Source organism: Diplotaxodon limnothrissa, linkage group LG12, assembly GCF_057381915.1.
Source record: "Diplotaxodon limnothrissa isolate DT_005_m linkage group LG12, D_limnothrissa_male_GT1.1, whole genome shotgun sequence".
NCBI classification, from domain to species: domain Eukaryota; kingdom Metazoa; phylum Chordata; class Actinopteri; order Cichliformes; family Cichlidae; genus Diplotaxodon; species Diplotaxodon limnothrissa.
Genome location: NC_140607.1, coordinates 31,571,922 through 31,589,843, shown reverse-complemented (window position 1 = coordinate 31,589,843; position 17,922 = coordinate 31,571,922). Strand labels below are relative to the sequence as shown.

Genomic DNA, 17,922 nt, shown 5'->3' with positions numbered 1-17,922 from the left:
TAGAGGAGGAGGAATAGTAGATATATTGGACAAATGATGTGAATTATGGAGCTACCAGGCAGGAAGAAAATTTAATGGATGGAGAGAAGGAGAACATGCAGAGGGTTGGTGTGAGCAAAGACGATGCAAGTGACAGGGTGAGATGGAGGCAGATAATCCAATGTAGTGACTCTTAAAGAGAGCAGCTGAAAGAAGAAATGGAAGAACAGAGATATAGAGTATTTAAGCTTATTTGGGAATCGACAGCATATTATAGTGGAAAAACTTTTACTTGTGCTCTACTCATGCAAAGTCTTTAAATCTATCCATCTGTTTTAATACCATAGCTACTATTTTTTATAATGTGTGGATATTTTTGCTTGACATTGTTCCTTGCACTAGTGTCATTTTATGATCATACTAATAATTTAAATAACTGGGGGTTTTGTCTCATTATAGCTGATGGCGTTGAATTAGAACACAGAGTATGTGTGTGTGTGTGCCAGATTGTGTGTGTTAAGTGGGTGTGGAGGGTGTCCAGAATATGTGAGCTGTTGCTTGCTGTTCACTCCCAGCTTGAAGCTCAGCAAATGTATCAGGAGAGAAAAGAGCAGAGGCACACAGAAACTGACTGAGAGCAAATTAATGGGCACCAGCGCAGAGAAAATTGTTCTAGAGTAAGTATCAGTTCTCTATATGAGCTTTCATTAACCCTGTGGTGGATACATTTTAATAGAAATCTTGTGAAAACAGCATGTGTGGGTATCCGAGGTTTATTTTTTACAACATGTACCTTTAAACTATCAAACTAGCTTTTAATATCAAAGCACATTAAAAGCTGCAATTTTGTAGTTTCTGAAAGTGCTTGTGCTGCACAACAGGTCCTGAATTTGTATGTCTATTGTATATCTACTGAAGGCATGGTCTTAAGTGTCAATAAGCAAAGAAAAAGATGAGATGTAGGCAGCAGGTAATAAAATAAATGGAATCATAACAATAAAAAAAGTAGGAATAGTGAATTAACTCATGGTATCATATTAAATCTACTGTATTTATTACATGTAATATGTAATTGTTGCTTTTCATAAACAATGCAAAGCTGTTTGTGTATTGCTTGTATGTCTCAGAACATGTGAATTACTGTTAAAAGATGAGCAAAAGTTATCATCTTGGAAGCTGATCATGTGATTTAACTTATGTCCATTTAAAACCATACTACAGTCACAGCTCCTCATACAAACCTGAGCTATAACATCTTATTTTACCAACCGTGAACTGACTGCTACATCATCACCTGGATCATTAATGTTTCTATGTAGTGCCACACAGTGCGGGGCCAAAAATCTCACTCTGGTGTCACTCAGTGGTGGTGACAGAAATTCAGTGTTTGTGCCAAATGTTGTCTGTAGAAAGGAAGCTTACAAGTGAGTGTGTGGGCTAGAAACATCTTAATGACATGCTAAACAGTGTAAATGATCTATTGTGAGCCTTGTGAGTCAAACAAATACACACCCCCGGGCTCTTAGCATTATGTGAGTATAAGCAGCCCGTAGCCCCGCTGAACTCACCAGCAGTGATGGCTAATGTACTAATGTCTGTTTTGTCATTGCTTTAAGCACATCATCACTGGTGATTTCTTTTGTTCTTCAGAAGCAATTGAGGTGATAATTATAAAACTAAATTTACTGATAGTTTTTTTTTTCTTCTTTTTTTTGGCATGTAGTTCTGTTTGTCCATTCACACCGCTTTTGGTTTAAATTGTCCAGTATGGAGATATCAACTGTAGAGTGTAATGGAACCAGAAAGCACTCGCCTGGTTACTTACTGCTGAGCGGTTTCACTTAGTTTCAGTTTTCTTTCTAAGAAACGGGAAAGTAAGTCTGTGGCACAAAGCTGAACTGCAATTGCTAGCTTCCCGTTTTTTTTTCCCTCTTTTTTTGCAGTTGGTGGATCAGTTCGTAAAAATAAGCTCACTGACCACTTTATTAGGTACATTTTGCTTATACAGGGTCACATCCCTTTTGGCTTTAGAGCAGCCTTAACTCTTTGTTGCACAGATTCAATGAGGGGTTTGGAAACATTCCTTAAACATGCTGATGTAGATTGATTCATTCATTGATTCACCCTTGATTCATTCCAAGGGTGCTCTGTAGGTTCCAGATACAATTACTTCTTGAATCTTGAATCTACTGTGCAGGCCATTTGAGTACAGTGAGTCAATGTCATGTTCAAAGCAGTTTTTAAATGATTCGAGTTTTGTGACATGGTGTGTTAAACATGGCTGCTTTCAGACATGGTCAGTAACAATTCTCAGACAGGCTGTGGTGTTTGAACGATGCTCAGTTTGTGCGCCAGGAAATCTCCCCCACGCCATTACACCACCAGCCTGAACTGTTGATACAAGGCTTTCATATTTCTTATCCCAAATTCTGTCCCAAATGTCACAGAAGAAAATGAGATTCATCAGGTCATGATAATCTTCTATTGTCCAAATTTCGATAGCTCGAATAAATTGTACCGTCATTTTCCTGTTGTGCGTTTTCCTGTGTTGTGCGTTCAGAGATGCTCTTCTGCATCCTGTCATTTTACAGTAAGTGGTTATTTGAGTTACTATTGTCTTACTATCAGCGTCAAGCAGTCTAGCCATTCTGCTCTGACTTCTGGCATCAAAAAGGCATTTTTACCCAAGCAACTGCTGCTCATTGGATATTTTCTCTTTTTTCTCTGCAAACCCTAGAGATGGTTGTGTGGGAGTTCCACAGTTTCTGAAATACGTAGACCAATCCATCTGCTTAGAACTATTATTTTGTGCAGCTAGATCAGGAATTGTGGAAAGAAACATTGTTGCTGAGTCTTCTTTTTTGGTGATTCTAGGAAAAATCCTAGAATACGATTTTCTGTGAACTCTCTCCAATGTCTCATCTGCTACTTTTTCATTGCGTTGTGTTCTTGACAAATTTGCAAAATCGGGCACTGTCAATATTATCATAGAACTGTTTTGATTTTTATTTCAAGTTAGTTGCTTCCTGATGCTTGTTCGCCGTTTGGTTTTCTTATGGCTCACTCTTCGGCAATAATTTAATGGCAGTAGACCAGACATCAAGCTCCGCTTAATCATTTGTATTTTTTAAAATGTATTTTCTGATTTTTTTTAATATATTCATGAGCAGTCTGCTTTTTATATACAGAGGTTGTCTTAAAAAATCATCCCCAAAATACTAATAAATGTATCCATTATTAGCTTTTTGACTTTGTCACTGTCTGGCTTTAACTATATACTATAATTGTTCACTCGTGGAACTTCATCATCACATTCAAATAATAAAGGGTGAGCCCTTACATGGCCATACTGAGGATCATGAAAGCCTATACGATCAGACGGGTAGCTGTCCTCGCAGGGACCAATAACTGATCTTTACAGTACAAAGCTCCGCAGCCTCTTTTCATGTCACTTTCATTGAGTGGAGGGCCACGGTGCGAGCTCTATAAAGTGGCTGGGCCCATTCAAGGGACTAAAGAGGACAAAGCTGAGCTCACTGCGGCACCACAGACTCACAACCAAAATAGGAATGAAGCAGAGGGGGAAAGGGAGGGGAGGCTGTTAACAGAAAGAGAGGGAGAGAGGGAGGGATTTTAAATTAATCTGCTGAATATATTTACTGGAAACTGATGAGAAATGGTTCTATGCAACACCAGGTTCAGTCTCTGTGGTGTGTAGTGTATGAAAATAAGTCATATCACTGTGGAGAATCTCTGGAACACTATCATATATTTTTACATCAGATTGAACACTTAAAATCTGAGAATTACTGCCTTAAAATATGAATAAATATTCTGGTTATTTAAAAGTTGGAAGTATATGATGCTATGTACTACTGCCTGTTAATGGTAAGTGATGTCTTGGGTATGAGCTAACCCACTGTGTCTAACAATGGGTCATTATTTTAATACTAAATCAAAAGGACAACATTAATATAAAAGTTACACCATGTTAATATAACTGAGTAGGTTTACTCAGTTTTGTGTCAGTATATTTATCCAAACTGAACCTCATCCCTCATCCCCCCAAATTTTTTTACTGGTTGATAACTTTGTGTTATAAAAACCTATTTGATTGCTTTCTTGTGTGTCTGCATGTAGCTTAACAACAGCACTACAGAGCTGATAAAAACCCCTTCAGAACAACATAACCGTTTATAGTCACGTTTTGCTTCTGTCTCCTCCTTAAACTTAACCCTTTGCAGTTCGCGATACACAGCATGCATCGCCTCTGCTGCAGAGATGCTTTGAAGATCCTTTTTAGCGTGTCTGTTGCCAAATGAAGATCACACACCTCAGTGCTGCCAGTAAATGTGCAGTCTCCATCAGTGATAGTAAGTAAAGAGAAATAAGAGCTCCTTTATGTGTGCACACTCTTCCAGCTGACACCATGGATGAAGCTGCAGGATGGTCTCCGAGTGGCTCCCATGGAGCTCGGCAATAGGATGCAAGTGTGTGTCTCCATCTGTTTGCTCCCACAGATGACTTCCCATCTTTGCTTACTCATCCTGTCTGGCTTGGCAGTCTCATCCCAGTTTGGTGAGTCCATCTACTCTTTTGTTTTTATTGAGTTTGGCCACGAGATAAAGTCAAAAGAAGGGTTGTTGGTCAATAAAAATGCCACTAAATTAAAAAAAAAAAAACAAATTTTTTTTATTAAAATGTTGAAATGTGGTAGCACTGTGCTTAAGTAAAGCTTAGATGTACTTGTGCTGTAGCCTGTTATGGCACTTTACACTTATTCTTCTTCCAGAGGATTATTTTACACTACATTTATAATGACTTTTAAACTTTTAAACAAAAAAGGAAACAATCATGCAACTGACATATTCTCTCATGAGAATATACTCTTAAATGTATATACTAATAATAAAACTACTACTACTAGTACTAATAGTTCCGGTTTTTTAAAGAAGATGCCTTTACCATCCTGTTCAAATATTGAAATTACTAATAAACTAAAGCTTTAACTTCTGGTTCAGCAACAGTGATACTATCAGCTGTGGGTAAAATTGATAAGTTGCTCACATTTTATCATCTGTATTTGCTGATTGAAGAAATATATCAGCAAATTAGCAATTTATTACTATTCAAGTAAGAAAATAACCATTAGTTGGTGTCCCCTGCAAAACAACATGGACACATCATTTATATCAAACTGATGATGCAGTGTAAGGCTTAACAGTTTTAGTTTAACATTCGCCTGACCATATCTGTGATATCAATACTTTTACTTAAGTAAATATTTTGAATACTTCCACTAGTGCTGGATAAAATATTGAGTAACATATTCAAAGCACACTGAATGGATACACTGTGTGTGTTCCAGGTTTGGAGGATGTTTTCTTCAGTCCGCAGGACCAGACAGTCAGAGAAGGAGAGGGAGTTTTCCTCCGGTGTGTATCAGGGGAGAGTTCACCTCCTGCAAGCATCACATGGCTCAAAGATGGAAAGGTGGTCACAAGAGGTAGACAGATTCAGGTAAAAAACAACTTCAGATTTTAGAAGGGCATCAAAGACTACTTTCTTGCAGAGTAGGACAAAAAGCAGTAAATATATCTGATAGATATTAATGTAGTAACAGTCTCCATTAGACTCCAAGACAATAATCAGGCATAGAGTGGAGAACAGTTTTTACACTTTGCATTTCTTCTGCAGTTTAGAGAAATCCAGGCTAAAGAAAGGCCAATTTCATTCTCAAATTCATGTTTTTAACAGTTTTCTTGTGAATTTTAAAGCCATGGTTTGAGCCTCAACTTGATGGTTGGACATAAATTTCATGTGTAAGGCATCCACCTGCACTGCTGGAAACTACTATAATCAGATCAGGCTGTAGTTTCTCTCTTGGGCGTCTTCATTATATAAAAAAACTAATTGATTAGGAGTTTGATTACCCTGATTTTTCTTTTTCTTTTTTTTAAAACAGCATTTACTGAAACTGCTATAGCAATTTTTTTGTAGGTGCAAAATTTTCTGTCTGCAGAGCTTGTACACAGAACACAGTGCTGACTTAAATGCTGGGCAACCTTACAAATAGAAATTGATTTGAAGAACTCACAAACCTCAAGGAGACTCTGAAAGCCTCATGAGAAAAAACACTTTTTATTTCACTCAGGGCAAAAATAAAACAGAAAAATACACGTTGTTTCTTTTAACTTTGATATTGGACATATTTTCCATACTGTATGTGTCATCCTGCTCAGGGTGAATATGGAGGTGGGCACCAGAAGAAAACGTCAGGCACTCTTCATCTTTTCAACGTAACATTAGAAGATGAAGGGGTTTATGTTTGTGTCACACACAATCCTTCACTGAACATCAGCAAGAAGAGCAGACAAGCCAGACTTACTGTGCAGGGTGAGGCTTTTTCTTTAATTCACACTGACAAATTTTCAAATTGCAGCTGATCCAGGAGAGTTTATTAAATATAAATCCTGAGCTCTCTGGTTTTAACAAAAATACTGCTTTAATTAAAAAAAAACTAAACTAATTTATCATACTTGTGTGTGTTTGCAGAGGGTTAGTATCTTACTGTGACTGTCCGCCTTGCAGGGGTCCCTCGGAGGCTGCAGTTCATCCAGGGCCCTGACAACATCACTGTTGCTATAGGAACTGAAGTCTCCATGCACTGCAGTGTTCTCGGCTTCCCTGTTCCCATGGTGCACTGGTTCAAAGACGGGTGCCTCCTGATGAACTGCTCCGGCTCGTTCAGCCTCCAAAACAATGGACAGCTGCTCACATTCAGGTCCAACACTGCATGGCAGAACAGGAATATTAATTCTTTATTGTTTAACTCCAACTGTGGTTGACAGTTGATGATACAGTCAAAGATTTTGTCTTTTTTCTTCTGGTACAATTATAATAGTTTCTGGTTCTTACTGGTGCATAAAAGAAGGAAGGCTAAAGAGGAAGGATAAAGATTGGGTGTTTTAGAGAAAGAAGACATTTCTGTAAATATTCTGTATTCCCTGCAGGGTTGCCTCACAACAAGACTGTTGTGTTTGAATCTGCCACTGGGGGATTCCCTCCAGGAACTCTGGCTTCCTCCCACAGTTCAAATATTAATTAGTGTTTCTAAACTGGTTTCTAAACTGGCTAAGAAAAAAAAAAAAGCAAACAAAATCAAAAAGAATCCCTAAATGTTAAAATTACATTTAAAATATTTTTTGTGTTTGTCTTCTCCAGAAATGTGAGCAAGGAGCATGAGGGCTCATATCACTGTGAAGCATCAAACCAGAAAGAGACAATCAGGTCGCAGCCAGCCTTCCTACTTCCAGCTGGTATTGTAAACTCTGAACTGTTTAACTCAAGCAAGTGAATTGCCTTGTTAAAACCGTTTAGGTTTCTGCTTCAGCAGATTCCATGCTGTAAAAATCAGCAAAATCCAATAAGAGCAGATGTCCAAACTTATTAGTGATTTACATTTTGTGTTTACAGAAATGGACTGGAGTTTTGTGCAGCAGCCCACAAATCTAACGGTGAAGAGCGGCAAAAATGTTACGGTAACCTGTAGGCCTCCGTACAGCAGACCAGCAGCGCAGGTGTCCTGGTTTAAAAACAACCGGCTTCTCACTCCCACTGAAAATGTAACAATGCTGCCCAGTGGAGACCTCTTCATCCACAGGTCTTTATTGTTCATGCCTCATTATATGACTAGATAAATTAAATATAACACAAAAATTGTGTATAAATTAAAACTGGTTGGGCCAAAACTTTTAAAAAAGTTTAGTTAATTTGCATTGTTTACGGTATGTTTAGCGCTTAACATGAAGTCATAGAGTTATAAAATTGTGCCTGTAAATACAGCTCCAGGCAGCTGATTTTTGTTTTTAAAAGCTCTGCTGACCCTTTTCATAATTTTCTCTGTAGTGTGCAGGAGCACGATAGTGGCAGCTACTTCTGCAGGGCCTCAAACACCCATCTTCAAAGATTTCTTACCTCGAGACGAGCAACACTCAGTGTTTTGGGTATGACATCTGGCAGCCCTCCCTACTATCTCACTGGAAATGTATATATACATATATACATATATATATATATATATATATATATATATATATATATATATATATATATATATATATATATATATATATATATATATATATATATGTATATATGTATATATACATATATATATACATGTATAGGTGCATAATAATATTCCAGACAGTGCTTTCCCTTCCTGGCAGCCCCTCCATCCGTCAAGCTATGGCCCCAGGTATTGACGGTGCCTTTGGGTGCTCAGGTGGTGCTGGAATGTCAGGTGTCTGGCCACCCTTTACCGTCCATCAGCTGGATGAAAAGAGGCCACACCAAGCAGACAGGAGGCAAAATTGCATTGGGGTAAGTTATAGTGTTCTGACTTTTTGAAAATTTTGTATACAAGCAGTTCATAATATATGGCAGCTTTCATGTTTCCTATTCAGACAGAGAAATGCCACTCTCTACATCCAGTCAGTCCGGAGCTACGATGAGGGGGTGTATGTGTGCGAGGCAACCAACACACTGGGACAAAGCCATGGCACAGCACTCCTGAGAGTTGCTGGTAAATTTTAAATCTTGCTGTTTTGCAATGTATTTACTCCTCAGATCAATAGACGAGTCAAAGTCAAGTCAGGAGCATGTGCCTGATACTTACTAAGCATTTATACACTTTAGATCAGGGGTAGGCAACTCCAGGCCTCGAGTGCCGGTGTCCTGCAGGTTTTAGATCCCACCCTGGGTTAACACACATGAATCAAATGATTAGTTCATTAACAGACCTCTGGAGAACTTCAAGAAATGCTGAGGAGTCATTTAGCCCTTTAAATCAGCTGTGATGGATCATGGACAAATCTAAAACCTCCAGGATACCGGCACTCGAGGCCTGGAGTTGCCTACCCCTGCTTTAGATGTTGTGGTTGGTTCAATACTAAGTATGATGACAGATATGTTCTTGTTAATGCAAACCTTTTAGATCATAATGAAGGTGAGGATTTAGATATGAGTTTGGTCTGACCCACTGATAAGTGTACTAAATAAAGCAAACCCTAGCCTGGAAGGCAAAGGGATTGTTGTCCCTCTGCTTTATGCCCCTATTTAATATTGCTTTTAAGTTGCAGTGAATTTGTAATTCCCTATAAGGTATCTTCATATAGTGTACATAATATTATCAAAGCATGGGCGTGGTCCTCATTGGCAGATCAACAAGTGTGTGTGATCATTCATTTTAACATGTCAGCTGTACTGTGTTGTTTTGAGAGTGCAGGAAAACTAGGCTGCAAAAATGAAAAATCATGAATAATTATCTAATAGGTATTAAGCTGAAATGCATTAAAGAAAAGAAAAGAAAAAACCTGTTGCTATTATAGAAAAGTACATGCTCGCAACCAAGGTCCTTCTAAAAGAACTGAATTATACACAGGAAAGAAACTGAGAAATTCTTCTTGTGTAGTACAAACGTCTTACAAATTTGAAATTAAAGGACATGGAGATCACCTTGAAATCCAGTCTTGCAAATGTGATCAAAGTAACAGACCATTTGAATGAAATTGTCATTTTATTTGCCATCTGCACACATTGCTAGTTTCATAAACTAATTCTAAAGAGTCATAGTCCAGGTAGCAGAACATACCGTGTCCTCAAAATTTTACATAGTTACTAAAATCTTTATAGGGGAACAGTTCTTGTATGTGTTATTTCTTTAAGGCACTTCTATGATCTATGAGCTTTATGTGACTTTTTTGATATTGTCTTTTCAATTTTCCCCTCTGCTTGGGCCAGTGAGCCCTTTAATAGTGGTCTTTAAAGATCAGGTGACCTACACGATTGGGACTTTAGTGGTCCTGCCCTGCAGAGCAATGGGGATTCTCCCTATCACATACACCTGGACGAGGGGCAGAACAGAGCCACAGTCCCCTATCAGTACCACCGAAGGCAGACACATAGATGGTGAGTCTAGTTTGTCTGGAGTCATTCTGCATTACTTTTCATCATGAAAACAGAGTAACCGTTTCAGGCACAACGTCCCCTACTTCATAGGTATGTAGAAGAGAATAAAATCTGAATAAGTTAATGTAACACATAGAACAACTTTATTGTTTGATGACCCTGATTAAGGCCACAGATCCAGTCAAGCAGTAGAGTTGTTCTATATACCACAAGTGTTGCTGCAGCTTGAACTTTCTCAACATTTATTTTAATCACCAGGTCCATCATTTGGAGTTGTTTTCAGCATATAAAATAAGTAGCATTCTCGGCAGAGATGGAAGTATACAGGAATTTTTTTTTCTAATTTCTAAACGGTATGTGAGATCTCAGCTCTTTGTGTTTTATAATGTTTTGTCTTCTGGCCTGCAGAAGATGGGTCCCTGCATATTTCCAGTGTGCAGTACTCTGATGCAGGAGAGTATTACTGCACTGCTGAGAACCGAGCAGGACGACATCAGAAACGGATGATCCTCATCATCACAGGTGTGTTGATTTACCACCTCGTGTTATTTCTTCTCAGTGGCAATATTACTAAAATCATACCTGCATTTGGTATGCAATGGTAAAGCTCTATGAACAAAACTGAAGATGTAAAATGTATGAACAATTTGGCAATTTAATTGAAGTGACAGACTCCAATGTGTTGAGATCAAGGCTTTGTGAGGGGTCAGACTAGTTTTTTCAGGACATTGAGATGTTTTTCATGACTATCAGTGTATGTTTGGATCAGTATAATAAATGTGGGTCACTCAGATACTTCTCTCAGGGGAATTCGCAACTGTCTTCTGGTCATTTAGAGTGGGTGAAGTTCAGTGCATACTTAAACAACAAAATACTTCTTTGACCCCATATACCCAAGTTTCTTTTGCTTGTTGATTCTCTTTCATGTCATCCTTTGTCTTATGCTGAAGATCGACCTTCTGATAGAGGGAGACGGACAAGACTGGTTTTGTCTGCTGTGAGTATTGAGGATGTGGAAGTCTTTGCTTATGTATTTTGTTCTCAAATCATTTTGCTAGACCTTGGTTTTATTTTCATAAGCAGTTCCAGTGTAGAAGCTGCAAATTTTCTAAGTGCATTTTTTCGCACAGATCATGTGATGGTCATGCATTGTTTACCCCTGTTTATTATTTGGTGTATGGACTTATTCCTTTTGACTGTGTCAAATGTGTCTCCTCTGAAAATAATCAGTGTTTTGAATATTTTTTAGAGCACCAGCGATAATGAACAACGTCCAGCTTCCAAGTGGAGCGACTCAGTAGCCGAGCAGCGCTTTAAAACAACACGTTATCCACATGTACAGGAAAAGCATAATGAGACAACATGTATGTATTTAAAAAAAAATACTTAGCTCCAGTCATGTGTTGTGTAGGTCATTCAACATAACAAATATATAGTTACAAGTTAACAGGCTAAAACACGGTGCTATAAGGTTATAAGGTAAAATGAATATGGCTGAAAGCAGTGGTAAGGTCTCAGTCATACAGGCCTAGAGACCAGTCAGTGACTACCCCTGGCAACCACAGGTCACTAAGGAAAAATGTGTATTCCCAGATCAGCTGGTGAGTGGTTTTTGGAAGTTTTTAGTGGTTGCTGGCAGTTGCTAGGTAAAATTGGTCACAAAGAGGGATTCAGATCAGGCGATGGTAGAGTTAGAAGTTGGGTAACCAGAAGTTCTCACAAACTTTCCAGGATAAAGGTATCATTTCAATTTTGTGTCTGTTACCATTGCCACAAGACAAAAAAGATGTGTCAGGACATCCAAAAGCTAAAAAAAAAAGCTAAATGCCAAATAATCCTGCTATAAGAGCTGCAGGAGTTTTTTCTGCTCAGATTTCAAAATTGACATGGAAATATTTTGTTTAAAAAAGTAATAAATCATATTTTTGTGTCTGTGTTATGTTAATGCTACTTTATGATTCAGTTACAAGAAATATTAGTAAATATAAATGTAAAGCAACAATTATGAGAGGCATTATTCTGGTGCGCACGTTACTAATCGAACTGCTTACAAAATGTATGGCTGGATCCCTTCAGATGAAATCAGATTTTTTTTTCCTCTGAATGACACATAATAATAACACACAACATAAAATTGTTTAGGATATATTAAAGAAAATAAAGCACAAACTCTTTTTTTAATATTTACAGGTACCAACCCAGTCAGTGCAACTACACTTCCAACATTTTTAAGAAAAGCCGGGGCTGAGCTAGATATGCCATTGAGGACCCTTGCCCATGTTTTACATCACCATTTGAAACAGCCAACAACCAATTCTACCCAGTCGTTACTCAGTCAGATCAAGCCTCCTCTTCACCTGAACCTCCAATCAGAAGCTCTACACACCCAAGTACCAATGACCATTAAACCACATTTTATTTCACACAGTGAACCAGCTGCAACACAGAGCCTGGCACCTGAAGTAACCAGTGGAGTGTTGGTCGAAACCCTTCAGCATTCATTCAGTGAAAGTCGATCCCATTTGAGACAAATGCCATCAAAATTTCAGCATTCAGCCAGTAACAAGTTGTTTATAGTGCCCAGTTCTCAGGACCATTCTGTGCCTCAAGTTAATCAAATTGCAGAGACATCAGTAACTCAGCAACCATCTCAGCTATGTGCTACTGGACCTTTTGGCTTTCTAAAATCGGACCCCTTCATGGCAACTCCAACACCAAATCCTGTTACCCACGCTAAGATGAGACACTCCGATTCAGTCACCCTGACAGTTGCCTACAAAACATCATCATTTCAGCCTTTGCAACCTTCACCAACCCTCTCACAAACAACTCAAACTGATCCTCAACACTCCTCTACCTTAAGTTTTTTACCAAAGTTTCATCTTGAGCTTTCTACAATTCAGTATAATCTGCCTTCAACAGAACTTCCATCTTCTTTAATCCCCACGCCTCCAATATCCGAAATTCATCTTTCAACAACAACACCTTCAGCCAGTTCCAAACTTTCTCAAACCCAACCTGAATCATCTCCAACACAAAATTCACAGCTTCCATTCTCCACCATCCGCCCTTCAGATCAGTCACTCCATCCTTCATTGTTAGACGCTGAGGTAGTCCAACAGGTCAACAGGTCACATTGGCTGAATACTACTCATGAAAGTCATCCAGTTCAGCCAGAGCTCACAGACTGGTTGAAAAGGAACACTTCCCAGTCACCCATGACTAGCAATGATCCCAGGTAGGCAAAATAAAAATATGATAGATTGATAAATATTTCACCTGAGTTTATTACATTTAGGGAACAAAAGTAATAAAACATCAATAAGTCACTATCTTCTCCATTTCAGAGTGAAGCAGCAATCACCATCATGGCTGCCTGTGCTGGAAAAACATGACATCCCCATTGTGGTGGGAGTGGGTGTATCTTTGGCTTTCATCTTTATCACTGTTACCTTCTATTCTGTGGTACAAAAGAATGAACCCGCACCAACAAGCCGAGCAGGTCAGCAATCCGCCCTGCATGAAATGCTAGTGTCTTGGTTTTCCTAAAATCATGACCATATTTTGGCAAAATCAAAATGATTGGGGTGGTGAGGCTGCGACAGTCTGGTGATCTGTCCAGGGAGTACCCCACCTCTCACCCTATGGTAGCTGGGATAGACTCCAGCCCACCCTCGACCCTGCATTGGATAAGTGAAAGAGGATGGATCTTGATGGAATTGATAGAAAGTTATTAACCAACACTGCACTGGCTAGCAAGTGAGGTGCTAGTGTAACAAGTTGTAATTAACTGTGTATTAGAGTGCTAGGTTTGGCTAGTAAAATTAAACTATAATTTAGTTTATAGTTTAAATTTACTTAGGAAGTGAACATTTGTATTTTGACTTTCAATACATTGGGCATTTTAACATTGACTTGTTTATGAATTAACTCGCTTAAAGAGCCACCCTCAAGTGGCCATTTAAAGAACTGCAGGTTTTCCATATATACTTGGCTCAAACAAAAATGATATAACATAATAATAACTGAGCTCTACATGTGCTTTCAGATGAATTTTTAACACTGAACACAGTCTGGTTACCTCTTATATCTTTTTGCCAAGGTAAGCTAAATTAGCTTTATTTTAAACAGGTAATTGATCCACTTGTGTCACTCTACCAGAAAGCACATATGTAGAGCATTTTAACCCAAATGTTACTTTTTATTATTACGTCAAAACCACATTACATGTCTTTGACAGCTCAGAGGAATTTAGGTGTTCCCATACGACATGCTGAACGTCGAGCAGCAGGACGTACGTATGAAAACAGGTACTCTACTTCTCAGAATAGAAAAATAAATTATCCTTCACAACCCATCTTTCTGCATTCTAATACCAAGTGTTGTATGTCTTATGCAGAGCGTTTGAAGATGACGACTGTGTTGCAGTGATTGAACAGAGCCCCAACACATCAGAAACCAGAGCCAGACCCCCAGGGCCCAGCTTGGTTACGGTGCAGATGGAGAGCACGTTTGATGAACTACAAGAGGATACCCAGCGCTCTCTGGACAACCACTCAGTCACTGTAGAGACGTACCCTGAGCCTATTCTTGACATCAAGGTCTGGTAACACAGAAACACTTTACCATAAAAAAATGTATCCAGACATTTTTATCCGTGTTTAAGGGGAAGTTAAGAAAGTTACAAATTTATTGAGGCAACCCAATAGTATGGTGGTCAGCACCATTGTCCCACAGCAAGAAGGTCCTGGGATTGAATCCACCGAGCCACAGCAACAGCCTTTCTGTGTGGATCTTGGAGTGTGCATGTTCTCCGGCCTTCTGATAGACTAGATAGACTAGTGACCTATCCAAGGTGTGCCCCACCTCTCACCCTGTGACAGCTGGGATAGGGTCCAGAACAACCACTGATGATTCTTCTTCTTCTTTGGACTTCTTAGGCGGTCAACACAGCAGATCATCTGCCTCTATCTCAGCCCATCCCTTACATCCTCCAACCTTCTTTATGTCCTCTTTCACTACCTCCATGAATTTTCTCTAGGGTCTTCCCCTTTTCTTCCTGCCTGACAGCTCCATATTAACATAAAATACTAACATATTTTGCTTACTATATTGACTATCCCTCCTCTGCACATATCCAAACTATCTCACCCTACCCTCTCTAACTTTGTCTCCAAACTGGTCAACCTGAGCTGTCCCTCCAATATACTCATTTCAAATTTTGTCCTGGTAACTCTCAGTCAAAATTTGAGCATCTTCACGTCTACCACCTCTCGCTCTGCCTCTTGTCTTTTTGTCAGTGCTTTCCCTCTTGGCAATGATAATTTTATTTAAATAGCACATATGCTTTACATAGAAGATAAAAACCTGATTGCTGCCTCTTGCTGCGATCCTTCTGTCACAAATCACCCCTGAAACTCATCTCAACCCACTCCATCCAGCCTGGATAACTGGAAGAGGATGGTTGGATGGGTCACACTGTTAATGATAAATATTAGAAATTATTATATTTAGTTATGAAAACAGCATATCCAGCTTCGTTTATTTAACTAACAACTGTGGCATACTATATAACCTATAGGGGGAGCTAAAACCCTATATAAGTGTACAAACGGTCACAGTTTGCACAGTTTAATAAAAAGAACAAACCATTAAGATAATAAAAAAAAGTACTGCACTGAAAACAGTGCTGATGTCTCCATTTAATTTAAACTGGCACATGCAAGGACTAAACCAACAGCCTTATAGTAATAAAATGCTCAATCATCAGAGTTGTCTTTAAAGATAACAATGTGGCAACAGTGTAATGATTTCACTGAATTTTAAACATTTTTCCCTATGTTATTATTAACAAATCCTCTCTACTTTCAGATTGATCCTTCTCTGGAGGAGGAGAAAGGGTGCAGTTTGTCCCAGCCCAGCATTCAGGTGCACTGTACTGAGGATTGGACCAGTAACAGAGGAGACAACCAAAGCCCATGCCAGGACACGTTGCCTCCTCCCTCACCCTTAATCTCCCGTTCTCCTTCCCCATCACCACCATCCAGGCGGGAGGAAAGCGTGCACTCTTCTTTAACACTGCAGAGTGCTGAGCCATGCGTTGCACCTATCCACCACAGTCTCAGCATTTCACATGGCAACCCTCCACTGTTGCTGTCTCACAACGTCTCTGTGGGCCTCACCACAGTAGCTGTTGATGTCCATTTTTACCCTGCAGCTACTGCTCCAATGGCAGTAGGGACTAGTACTCACATTAATTCAGTTTCAAACTCCTCAGCAGTGACTGCACCTCTTTTTAGCCCCACGTTAGCTAACAGCCAGGAGAATGATCAGTCAGCTTCCAGGCTGCATCAGTGTAAATAGCTACATTATAGGACAAATCATCTTCAGTGCTGGCACACATTAAGTGAAATGGGAACAAAGCTTTGGCTAGCTTGATGGTGTGGAGATAGGAATGCATAGATTACTAACGGGCTGTCTAGCTGATCCAAATCACATTTAAGAGTGTTTTACACCAGTGGTGATAAGCAGAATATTATATTTCTCTTGGAGTTCATTTAGAGATTTTTTTCTGTGTGAAAAAAAAAAAAAAATGTGAAAAAAGTGATGCAGACCAGAGTCAAACACCTATAGGTGTGAAAATGCCGCAAGTGACAAAGTGAGGAAAGTTGCAGCAAAAGACAAAGTAATATGACACCTGAGTAATTTGCAAAAGAACACATTATAATAACTCAGTTCTCTTTGCCATTAAGTATGAAACTAGAACCAGCAGAAAGGCCAGCTAAACTTGCTATAGATAATGATGTGCCATCATCAGTAGTTGCTGATGAAACCCCAGTTTATCAGTTCACCTTACACATCTGTGCAGTGTCACAGGTGCTATTCATAGCAATTGTGCAAAACAGTTTTTTATGTTTGTGCAAGGATTTAACACACCTAGATTAAATCTGTTAAATATTGACGAGTAGAGGTAAGTGTTAGCAGATTTCCCAGTTTCTAGTTGTCATAACCAAACAGTGCTAATGTTTTCTTGGCTTTAGCTGCATACTTGATGCATGAGTGGAATCCTCATGCACACTTTTTGCCAAGGAATACAAATACATTTCCCAAAATGAATGTAAAACAGCTGACTAAGGAAGCAAATATTCAGTATTAGCATTCACATTGTTTTTCTTAATATATGTATTTATTAGCTTTAGGGCACAATTTATGTGTTATACTTAATTGGCTACGTTTACTGTCAGGTTGTTTTGTTTTGTTCTTTAACCCTGAAAGAGAAAATGTATATGTAGTATGAATTTATCTGTTTTACAGGCCTAAATGGATGTAGGGTAGTTTGAGTAAAAATACTGTAATTTGTGTCTTTTTCTGTTAAACAGCCAAGGATACATGCTTTGCAATTTTTTTGTGATCCAGTCCTGCAAACCTGTTTTGGTTCATGACTCATCATTATGTTGAGGTTGACTGTTACACCTTTTTGAAACCAAAGGATGGTAACTGGTATGTCAGTGAACATGTAGGCAGTACACCAAAAATAGTTACACTGGAGGAGCACCTTCATGCTGTTAAAATGTTAGTTGCATTACTTTATTAAAACGCTGTAACTGTCACCATGTGCTTCATGAGTCCATATCCTGTATGCACTGTGTGTCCACTCTGACAAGATGCTAGCAAGAAGCTTTCTGCACACCATGATATTGTTTTCATATCTTTCGGCAAGGAGACAGTAGTCATTCAAAGTTTATCTGGAACTGTTTAGGTAAAAAATTATGCTTAAAGGGCAACAGAAAAAGAAAAACATGCAAATGCATTGTTAAAAAAAATATGAAAAGACACATTATAAAGAGCATGAGGGAGAAGACGAAAAATTATTTAAAAAAAAAAAAGGAAAAGGGAAGATCCACAAAGTCAACAGATTCAACACAGTTAAGAAACTTCTTGAGACAGACTGTGTGGTGCAATTTTCTGGTC

General features: G+C 38.8%; 1 protein-coding gene across 1 annotated transcript; it reads left to right on the top strand.

Annotated features, from left to right (window-relative positions):
• The first annotated feature begins 74 nt into the window (after positions 1-74).
• LOC146621641 (protein sax-3) lies at positions 75-16,314 on the top strand. Its single transcript, XM_085368561.1, has 17 exons — positions 75-137; positions 4,401-4,557; positions 5,348-5,499; positions 6,222-6,375; positions 6,571-6,763; positions 7,204-7,298; positions 7,456-7,642; positions 7,888-7,985; positions 8,211-8,364; positions 8,448-8,566; positions 9,784-9,951; positions 10,360-10,473; positions 13,027-13,189; positions 13,299-13,453; positions 14,192-14,261; positions 14,351-14,554; positions 15,810-16,314. The coding sequence occupies exons 1-17, from the start codon at positions 75-77 to the stop codon at positions 16,312-16,314; spliced, it is 2,751 nt and encodes a 916-aa protein (XP_085224687.1).
• Positions 16,315-17,922: the final 1,608 nt, after the last annotated feature.

What these genes read in the sequence shown, in the direction of transcription:
- LOC146621641 (XM_085368561.1), top strand. Translation starts at nt 75, where the DNA reads ATGGATGGAGAGAAGGAGAACATGCAGAGGGTTGGTGTGAGCAAAGAC. An exon ending in CGCACCAACAAGCCGAGCAG is followed by an intron (nt 13,454 to 14,191) that starts GTCAGCAATCCG and finishes TGTCTTTGACAG; the next exon opens with CTCAGAGGAATTTAGGTGTT. An exon ending in GGACGTACGTATGAAAACAG is followed by an intron (nt 14,262 to 14,350) that starts GTACTCTACTTC and finishes TGTCTTATGCAG; the next exon opens with AGCGTTTGAAGATGACGACT.